Source organism: Nicotiana attenuata, unplaced genomic scaffold, assembly GCF_001879085.1.
Source record: "Nicotiana attenuata strain UT unplaced genomic scaffold, NIATTr2, whole genome shotgun sequence".
In the NCBI taxonomy this organism is placed as follows: Eukaryota; Viridiplantae; Streptophyta; class Magnoliopsida; order Solanales; family Solanaceae; genus Nicotiana; species Nicotiana attenuata.
Window position 1 is genome coordinate 130,615 of NW_017672380.1, and position 11,183 is coordinate 141,797.

General features: G+C 36.8%; 1 protein-coding gene across 1 annotated transcript; it reads left to right on the forward strand.

Moving 5' to 3' along the window:
* The first annotated feature begins 1,668 nt into the window (after window positions 1-1,668).
* Window positions 1,669-10,979, forward strand: LOC109212991 (putative PAP-specific phosphatase, mitochondrial). Its single transcript, XM_019376738.1, has 9 exons — window positions 1,669-1,951; window positions 2,104-2,206; window positions 3,008-3,110; window positions 4,843-5,051; window positions 5,639-5,698; window positions 6,563-6,939; window positions 7,555-7,633; window positions 7,708-7,758; window positions 10,538-10,979. Exons 1-9 carry the CDS (start codon window positions 1,857-1,859, stop codon window positions 10,685-10,687), a joined length of 1,227 nt encoding a protein of 408 aa, XP_019232283.1. The 5' UTR covers window positions 1,669-1,856; the 3' UTR covers window positions 10,688-10,979.
* Window positions 10,980-11,183: the final 204 nt, after the last annotated feature.

The window sequence follows — 11,183 nt, forward strand, 5'->3', positions numbered from 1 at the left end:
CTGCCTATTTACTTTGGGACTACAGATTGGTATTCTGGGAGCTCCCCCTGCACTTCTATATTGGAACTACGGGACTGCACCCGGTAGATTCCCCCAGTACTGGGTATTTACATTTGGGACTACGGATCGGGATTCCGGTAGATCCCCGTGCACTATGAGTTGGACTACGGGACGGTATCCCGGGAGATCCACTGGATATTTATGTTTGGGACTACAGGACGGTATCCTGGGAGATCCCCTGTTGTTATCTCTATGCTGAGCCGTATTCTTTCCGTGATTACTTCTGCCTCTGTAATAGTTGTTGTTATTCTTATTGTCTTGTGTCATTTCACACTGTTAGCATTTAATTATATTTTCGTATTCTATACTATTTTATCTCATTTTTCCCCCAGCTATAATCAGTAGGGCCCTGACTTTCCTCGTCACTACCCGATCGAGGTTAGGCTTGGCACTTACTGAGTACCGCTGTGGTGTACTCATGCCCTTTTTGCGCATGTTTTTCATGTGCAGATCCAGGTACTTCGACTCAACCCTACTACCCTTGAGGCGGGGTGATCCATCAGAGACTTCGAGGTATGTCTGCCGCGTCCGCAGACCGAGGGGTCCCTTTCCATTCTCTCTCATAGTATTAGCCCTTCTGTATTTACTCTTGTTTAAACACTCTGGAGTTAGAACACTGTAGTTATTCCACAGCTTGTGATTTCATGAGGTTCCCGGTTTTGGGAAATGTAGTTTCAGTTTGAGAGTTGTATTGTATATGCCGAGCGGCATCTTTAAACCTTCACTATGTTTATTCCGCAAGTTTTTATTTGTTTTATTCTGTTGTTTCTTTTTCCGCAATTCGTTAGGCTTACCTAATCGTAGAGACTAGGTGCCGTCACGATAGTTCAGGGAGGGCGAACTGGGGTCGTGACACTAATGCTAACAAAAGACATTCAATTCAATACCACGAACGACAATGTATTGAATATCTATTTTTTGTTTTGCAATAATTTAGATAAAAATGCATAACCTATTTTTATTTTTTCGTTAGCGTTTAGTCATGTAATTAGTACTCCCTTATTAGTCTACTTATTTTAGCACGACTTAGTACTTTTAGATTATGTTTATTTTTATTATGGCTTTTTAATTAGTAATATTTATATTACATAATTTTATTGTCTTTATTGTTGACTATTTTAGTATAATGCCATGACACATCTCATATTTTGTATTATTTTCTCGAAAAATACTTTATATAGTTGTATCTTACTAGGATTAAAGAAATATTTTGAGCACAATTTATATGTTTTGTTCTACGAAGATTTTACCGGAAAAAAAACCCCGAAAAAACCCGAAAAATCCGAAAACCTGAGAGTGAAAAACTCGAGTTTTATTGGTTTGGTTTGGTCTTTAGATTTAATAATCCGACACAATTGGTTTGCTTTGGTAATTGTAAAATCCGAACCAACCCGACCTATGTACACCCCTATGTCAAATACTAACTTCTGCTTTTCACTTAGAGTTTTTAATGACTCAGTTGAATATATCTCTAGATGAAGTAAAAATTAGATAAAACTCAACATATATCATGAATAACATCCAAAGCGCTTTAATTCCTAAGTTATTCATTTTTTATAGCATATAATATTACAGCAATAAAATAAAAAACCTAACAGAGAACTTTATAAAACTGTGCAACCAACCGTCGGTTTCGAGCAGTTGGAATCATACGTTAAGAGAAAACCTCCGGTCCACCACTTTCCACCATTCGAAGCCTACTCCTTCAAGCGACAAAAACACATTTAGCCCATGTACATTTGGCAGTAACAGTTGTACTTTCCAGGAGTAACGAGTACCTGATTTTATAGTCTTTTATGGATCTTCTCCGTTACTCCGCCTCCCGCTTCCCTGCAGCTCATCCTCAGCATCCCTTCCATACGCCGCTTCGCCGGCGTTTCGTCGCCGTTAGGTCTCTCACAGCTGACTCCTCTCTGCTTATTTTTTTTTCTCCATTTCTCTAATTCATATGGTCGGCATCAATTAGTATAGTTGAATTGATTGATATTCTGGAATTTGTGTCTGAATCGCTATGTATGTGTGTCTGCTTTCTCTCCTTTCCAGGTCGAGTTTGAGCCTTCCGTTCCCGGAGCAGAAAGCCAAGTATTATAGAGAGCTGGAAGCTGCTGTTGATGTTGTCGAGCGAGCTTGTTGTCTTTGCGTTGATGTAATTTCTCCACTTACTGTAAATAATTAGCTAATTACTCCTTCACTTCCGTTTATATGACTGCATTTCAGTAGACACAGCATTTAACATGTTAATTTGACTTATATGTTAGATTACTGTTAGTGAAAGGGTGTTCAACGCGATGTTTAAATTTTTTAATTTGACTTATTTACTACTATATTGATGATAGTGGAAGAAAATATTGAAGTGAAAATAATTCTAAAAAGTTGTGAAAGTTGTATAGAAATGGAATTGTGCCAAACATCTTAGGAGTTTCAAATATAAGTTGGGCCCGAGGAGTTTTATCTGTTGGCTGCATTTGGCAACTATTGTATTATTTTGAGTTCAAAGCTACTTTTCCTTTTCATGGCCTTATAGAGCAACTTCTTTGAGTTTAATTGAACGATATGAGGCTTCAGACTAAAGTACTTGAAATTGGTTAGAATGTGAGGTTAGAAACATTTCGCTTACTGCTTCCGCAATTTAAAATGCAGGTTTCTCAATCATTTTAGGTAGTTTCATGGCTAATGCACATTGCGAAAGTGATAACTTGTTCTGAGGTACATAAAATTGGAGATTTTTGAAACAAGTTGACTGCACCTTATCTCAAACAAGGTGACGGTAGTCAATTAGTTCAGGTGAAAAACTGCTTTACTTCTATACTTCTGATACATGAAATGATTGAAATGAAATATAAACATTTATCCTATAGCCATCTTTTTGTTTATTTTGAGTAGTCCATATGTCAAGTACTGCAACCATTTTATCCACTAAAACTGCTGTTTTCTTTGTGATTGCTAGGTGAAGAAGTCGTTGTTCTCGAGTGATGGTAGGATTCTTGAGAAAATTGACCAGACCCCAGTCACTATTGCGGATTTTGGAGTGCAGGCTTTAGTTAGCTTGGGTAACTTATATATTCTTTTCTATTTACTGAAAAGAAATTCTTGTTCATTATTTTTTGATAAATTAATTAAATCTGAGTGCAGTTTCAGCTGTCCAGTAAAAATGGGAGAGAAAAAGAAGGAAACTTTAAATAAAACAATTAAAAGCCTGGCCAGTCAAAGTCTGATTTTTCTTAGCACTAGGAATTTACCTTGACTAAGAATAATCTTCCTTATGCCTGGATGTTTTCACATTTCTTTTTCTTGATAGAATAAGGTGGTATACTATATTTTTCCTATTAATAGAGCTTCGATAGCTTACATTACATTCTGTCGCCATCTCCAGTTGCAAAGGCGCTTAATCTATTTTTAGGATGATATCGATGCTTTCTTTTCTTAGTCAACCATATTCTTACATGTACCTTTGGTCATAAAACAATCTTATCTTAGAAGAAGAAAGAAAGATAAATATTCAGGCAAGAAATAACCGTAAATATTGACACTTCGCTAAGATTATATAATCCTTTTTTATAAAATGGTATTTTTGTTTATGCCAATCAGCTGGAGATAGGAGTACAGACTTCTTGTATTGACTAACTCGGAAAAGAAGAGATAGAAATACAGTGATAGACTGTTATATACAGACAGTTTATTACCTGATTATAACATACTTACTGACTGAAGAGAAAGTAGCCAGCAGTTAGAAGTCTAAAGTTCTAATTCGGCAAAACCACTCTGAAGATTCTTCACTACTAGTCTGCAGTGTTACTGAGCTAGTATGTTAGAGGAGAACTACTATGCTTTAAAATACTAGTATAATAATATCAAACATAACATGTTTAGTAATGAATTTTGTTGACTTAACAAAAAATGTTACATCTTCTGTGAAAATTTTGGTAAGCAAGTGATGAAGGTAGATCATCTAAACTTGATGTATCTTTTGTACCATCAAGTATCAGTATTGGATAGGTCAGCAAACTACAAAACTTCGCACCAGTTTTATTGATATGTTCTCATTCTTTTTTATCTTCCGAAATCTGAGATTTTGCTTGGACACGTTGATTGCCTTTCTTTTTGAGAGGGTTGATCTCTTTACTCTTCTAATTAAACTTCAGTATTCTTGGCTTGATTAATCTACATCACCACTTAAATTATAAGCTGAGTGAGGTATTTGCTCCAAAACTGCATCTTACTGAAAGATTCGAAATCCCTCCACTACCAACAAAAAATGGTGGAGAATAATCATAAACTTATTTTTTTGGTCTCATGGACAATCTTCAGTTTGTAGATTTTATTATTTTTATTAATCTACAAAGCTTTATGTCGAGAAATAAACTAATTAATTTGTAGAATCAAGTTTTAGTGGATATGGCTCTCAACAACTGTAGATCATTTGAAGGTGGAAAAGATAGAGTATGATTGTCAAATCTTTGCACCTCGTTTCTCTTCATGTCATACTTTTTCCTCTTTGATAATGAATCAATCTGGTCTGATACTTCTCCATCACTCAAGAAAACAATTGGATAGTCATGGCAGTAATAATGTTTATATTATGAATAGAATTTTTGAAGAATGATGAAATTATGAAGATAGTTTTTGACAATGATGAAATTATTAATATTCTCTTTATGTTTCCCTTTGATTCGCTTATATTTTCCTTCTCTGTTTTCTTGGAACAGCAACAAATTGTTTGATTGAGTTTTTTAGAGCTAAGTCGAATTGTTTCTTTACTGGATTATACCCTTATTCTGATAGAGATGAACAGACTTTTTCCCTCTATCCCCCTGGTCGCTGAAGAGGACTCTGCATTCTTGCGTTCAAATAATCTAGTTGGCTCAGTGGTCGATGTTGTAAAGGATAAAGCAACTTCAGGAGATGAAGTAACAGATGATAATATTTTGAAAGCAATTGACAGAGGGGGAAAGGATGCTTGTGTATTTGGGCCTAAACCAGCCACTTACTGGGTGAGTTGATGCTGCTTCCGAAGTGTATTAACTAAGTTTCATGAGATAACAGATCAAAGTCCTTTAAAGGCTTCAAACTAAAGGAAAGTTCCTGAAAGAAACTAGACTTTTTTTTAATTCATTTTGGGTATGCTCTTTCACATTTTGTCTCAGAGACGCATTCGTTTAGTTGATGATTGGTCTGGAGAATTTCAACTTTTGATTCTCTTTCTAGAATTTTGGCTAAATCAGAGTGTGTTTTTAATATCACCTAAGAAACATCTCAAGATGTCTTGAAGAATTTGGGTTGGGGGTTGGATGGGTGGCAAAATATATAGAAACAGTTTCCAGTATATGGCCCTTGGATAACCTACTTCTCGTTGAAAATACCTCTTCCTTTGTACATTAACCTTTACCAGATCAAGGCTTATATTTTCAAGGGCCTCCCGATTTCTATCAATATGACATCAGGAAATATTTTCTTGTCTGTCTTTATTCTGTGTGATCTTTTATGTGCTTGAAAGAAAATCTACCTTTATCATCCATGCCCTTAACAGATACTTGCACAGTGATTTGGACTGCATTCACTAATTTTCATCCTCATACAGATACTGGATCCTATTGATGGTACACGAGGGTTTGTTAAAGGTAGCGATGCTCTCTATGTGGTATGCTCTTAATTCCTTTTCCTTTCTGTTTAATATAATTTTTTTTATGTTTTTGTTTCTTTTCTTTTTTCTTTTCCCAAATAATTATAGGAAGAAACAAGAATGAGATCACCTTATTCTTATTCCTCGTTTACCAAATCAGCTGCGAATTTCCCGACCAAAAGAAAAAAAAAGAAAAAGAATGACAGGAACTGGAAAAGAAAGAACTATTTAACACATTTTAAGTTTGTTTTTCACGGAACTGGCCAAGGTATAGGGTAAAAAGTTTGAGGGTTACTCCCAACTCATGCCTTTCCTCTGCCTGTTGTGCCAGTTGCTTCCCTTGAACTGGGAATGTGGCGCGCAGTGGCGGGGACACATTGGCCGAAGAGTGATCAATTGAATCCCCTTTGTCAGAAAATTACATTATGCTTAGGTGAATTATATGTGTACTGAAAGGGTAAACAACCTCTCTACCTTCACGGTAGGGGTAACCCTCCGGGACCTCACCGGTGGGATTTCACTGGGTTTCTTCTTCTTGTTCTTGTTGTATTGAAAGGGGAAAACCTTGGGTTTGGAGTTATACTGGAGACACAAATGCTGTTAAACTAAAGCCCTCAGTGGTGCCAAAGTTAAACTTCTCTGTCCTAATCTTTTGTTCTTTCTATTTTGTTTTATAGTGCAGAGTGTTTCATGTATCATGAATTAATTAATGTTTCTGCAAAGAAGAGTGTTGGGTAACGAAAATGATGATGTCGTATACATTATCATAATAGGTTCAGGTGTTATTTCTTGGTTCTATAGAATGCTTTTGCTGCCTGGGTTAGAGTCGTGTTTTTTTCCACTTCTCATGCTTATTTGGCCAAATATATTATGCCTTTTCAGGTGGGTTTGGCACTTGTAGTTGAAGGACAGATTGTCTTGGGGGTTATGGGCTGCCCCAATTGGTGCGAAGACTGTTCTGAGAATTCTATTGTTGGGGTCCAAGAAAATAGTAGTTCCAGATCAGGGATCATCATGGTTTCTCATGTGGGTTGTGGAACATGGACAAAGAGGTTCTCAGACATACTAAACACTGAGTCACCTCACACTTGGACCAGATGCTCTGTTGACAGCTGTCAAATGGTGGAGGGGGCACGGTTTACTATTCCTGAAAGTCAATCATGGAAATCTTTACCCCTATCGGTTTTATTTGATGCGAAAAGAGACTCTGAGAACATAGGAGACGGGAATATACTTCTTCTGTCTGCATGCTGTGGAAGGTGAATTCTTCTTCTCAAAGACATTTCATATTCTTAAAAGATCTGTACTAGATGATGAATGGATGCTTAGATTTGTGTTGTGAAATCTTTCTTGCCCGCTGTTGGCATTTGTGGAAGTTTTTACACCTAAAAGGCTCCTTTTTGGTTGATGAATTTTAATACAGAGGAGTTGAGAAGTTAAAAAAGAAAGGGATACAATGATTTAAAAGAGAAAGGGATACAATGATTTCCTTTACAAATTGGATCTATATAAGGGTTGGGCTGGGGAAGGTAGAGGTAAAGAAAATTAGCTCTATAGTAAACTTTTGGTGTCCAAGTTGGAACTTGGTTTTGGTTCTCGGTAACAACCATCAACTTATTTGGAGAAGATGCTCATTATTCACATTCAGTAGAGATTGAATGCTCTATTTTAATAACCGAAAACAGAATGCACTCAGAACCATTCTTCAAGTGATTACAAAATTCAGTTCCCTTTTAAACTGAACAGCTGAGTTGTAATTACTTTTGCATCGTTTCTTTCTTCCTCTTTTGAGACTGCAAATCAAATTACATCTTCAATTTTCATGATGGTTTTTGTGCATTTATTTTATTTTACTTTTGTTTCTTAATTTACAGTTTGTGCAAATATCTGATGGTCGCTTCTGGTAGAGCATCGGTTTACATTCAAGGGAGGAAGGCGACATCTATTATCAAGGTGAAAATTATATTCTCGGGTCACTTTGTGTAAAATTAGTAGAGCAATCTGATGATCATATCCGTCGAATGTAGGTCTGGGACCATGCTGTTGGAATCATATGTGTCCATGAAGCTGGAGGGAAGGTATGCATTTCTCTGTTGACATTCTTTTTAACAAACCTTCTTATCTCTACTTGTTAGTTGTTACAGCTAGTTCTAGAGAAGTCGACACTGCTGATATATCTTTTAATAAAACAGTCATTAATTATATTGCATGTAACAACACCCTCTCTTCTTTTTCCTTTTCTTTTTTATAAAAAAAGTTAAAAAATTAAGTAACGTAAAGAACATCCGGGTTATGGAGATCTGAAGATATAGCTTATATTTTTTCGGCTGGGTACAGTATTTTGAAGGCTTCTCATCACTTTTTAATTGTGAAAACTTTAGAACTGGTCAGATTCGGGAGGTTGACTCTCGTGCACAACTAATTCACGCTTTGTTTAGTTTTCCTGGCAAGATAATCTGAAGAATCAAGTGAGGGTCCTAACCAGTGATTCACGGAACTTAAAAATTCCTTCAGTAGAAGACACAAACTTTATTTTTTTTTTGGTAATTATCATATTTTATTACCAAAGCACGAAAATTACAGCTAACAAAACAAACACCAAGTCTGGACATCCTCCCAGACTCAGTTTCATCAAAAAACACCTATCCTTCTTACTGACTATCAATTCACTATTCTAGTTACATTGTCAGTACTTCATCTTCCCTTATGGATAAAAATTCAACTCTTCGAGCCTTCTTCTTAGTCTTGGCAATGTATAGCCCCTTCCACATATCATTTGTATAGTTTGCTTGATCAGTAGCCCCGCTTGCTTTTGTTTAAGTTGAAAGATTCTGTGGTTTCTCTCCTGCCACACGTGATAGACACAACTTGCTAGTGCTATTCTATAGATTTCAGAATTTGCTGATCTGCTCCTTGCATTGTTGCATGCCCATTCTATTTCTTGACTCCATTCCATCGTTTGCCTTGTAATACCCATCCACTGCAGTATCTTACTCCAAATTTCTGCTGTATATGAACACTTGAAGAACAGGTGCTCCACGCTTTCCTCTTCCACTTTACACATAGGACATAGTAGTTCATTTGTTACTCCCCATCTTGCTAGTCTATCTCTGGTATTCAGTTTGCCCAGTATAGTCATGTACAATATAAAAGTCCACTTTGGCATTCCTCCATTATTACATATCAGCTTCCTCCAATGAACCTTCTGGTGATCCTTCCTTAACATCTTGTATATATTGCTGATGGTTATGTGTTTCTTCTCGAGTATTTCATCCAAATTGATCCCAGCCTCTATCATGTACTGCTTAGCCCTCAGAATCTTCTTCACTAGCCATGAAGCTTGATTAGCTTCAATATATTTTATAGCTTTGCCTTTCCCATAGTAAGTGTGAATCCACTGCACCCATAGCTTGTCCTTCTTTTGAGCTAAGTTCCATAGTAGTTTACATATGGCTGCTTTGTTCCATAATTCAATATCCAGCAAATTCCAGCCCCCATTAGCCTTTGGTTGACACAATTTTTCCCATGCCACTAGAGCTTCTTTTGTTACATCAATCCCCCCAGTCCATAAGAACTTCCTGCATATAGCTTCTATGAGATGGATCACCTTCTTTGGGAAAACAAGTATTTGGGACCAATATATTTGGATTGATAGCAGTACACTCTTAATCAACTGAACCCTGCCAGCATATGAAAGGAATTTTGTAGTCCATGATGTTATTCTGCCAAGCATCTTATCTAGCAGTGGTTGGAATTGTATGACTGACATTCTTTTTGTGCTTAATGGGACTCCCAGGTATCTTTTAGGAAACCCCAGCTTCTCCATGACATTTTGCTGTATAGTTACGCTCACACCCCCAAAATATATAGAGCTCTTGTTCTTATTTGCCTTCAGACCTGACACCTTTGAAAACTCCATGAAACAATTGTACAACATCTGGATAGATACTTCATCACCTCTTCAGAATAACAACAAATCATCAGCAAAGCCTAGCTGAATGATTTGCAGCTTCTCACATCTTGGATGATAGTTAAAATCAGGCTGGTTCTTCAAAGATCTGAGTAGCCTGCTTAGGTAATCCATAGCTAAGACAAACAAGAATGGGGATAGTGGATCCCCTTGTCTTAGCCCTTTCCTTGCTGGGAATGGACAAGTAGGCCTGCCATTTACTTATGAAGAAACACAAAGAGAAGAAAGGCTCGTTTTATAGCTTTATTTTTGGTCACGCCTCATAATTCGGAGACTCTACACCCAGTGATTTCATTCTTGTACTTTCAAGGGAAAAAACATACATAATCAGCCCATATTTGATTTGAAAGATCTGGGAGACTACAATAGCAACAACTATGGCTCAGTCACAAACAAGTTGGGATCGGCAATATGAATCCTCACATCATTCTTTAGGCTCAACTCATATCATCATTATTATCAACAAAGGGCAGATAATCCTGTATTCTGCATTATACTGCCTACTGTTTTCCACTTATCTGCTTACTGGCAAGTTATTCACATCCAGGCATTTATATTCCCTGACATCAAACAAATGCATTAAGCAGAAGACTTTTTTTTTGTCTACTCGATGCAGTATTCACTGGCATCAACTTTCATTCTACCTGTGTTTGAATTTTCATATATCACACTATTCACTTCGCATAACAGGATCCAAAGCAGAGGGCAAATTTTTAAGAAGCTTTACGTTTTTCTTCGATTGTGCTCCTGGTTATGACTTTCACTTTATACTATGTCCTTCAACTTTGAGCAATAGGATTTAATTTTTAGATCATTCATTCAGAAAACAATAAGCGAGACTAGATTGCTCACTTTCCTGGTTATTCATTGTGTGTCTTACTTGTCAGGTGACTGACTGGGCAGGAGGTTCACTTGATATTGCTGCAGATGAAACTGAACGGAGAATAATCTTTCCTTCAGGCGGTGTTCTTGTGACTAATGGGAGCTTACACAGCAAGATTATCGGAATGATCTCTTCAAATTCATCAGTTCTATGACTGGCATTTGGCATTAATTGACAGATTGTAGAAATACTGAGATATTAAGGACGATTTCTGCCAATTCATCAATTGTTTCATGTCACTTGTATTCTTTTGACTAATCACAGCAGACATCAATTTCTCTCCGTTTTCTTCCACCTGGCGGTCATCAGTATCTCTCTCTTTTGTTTCTCATTCTTTCAGTCTTAAATGGCTTACATACAGATAACATCCTCCAATTAGTAAAATGCTGTGGAGAATGATTCATATGTACTGTATAATCCTATAAATATATATTCTTTTTTTTTCTTCACAAAGTACAATGATGAAGTGAAGATTTGAGTGATTTTATTTTGTGCCTCAGACAACTTACACTAGTTGTGTGAGGCCTCTTTCTATCTCACATATTTGTGGACCCACATCTTACACATCTGGGTCCACAAAATTCTGGGACCACACAGTTGTGAGACAAAAAAGAGGCCTCACACAATTAGTGTCAGTTGTGTGAGGTACA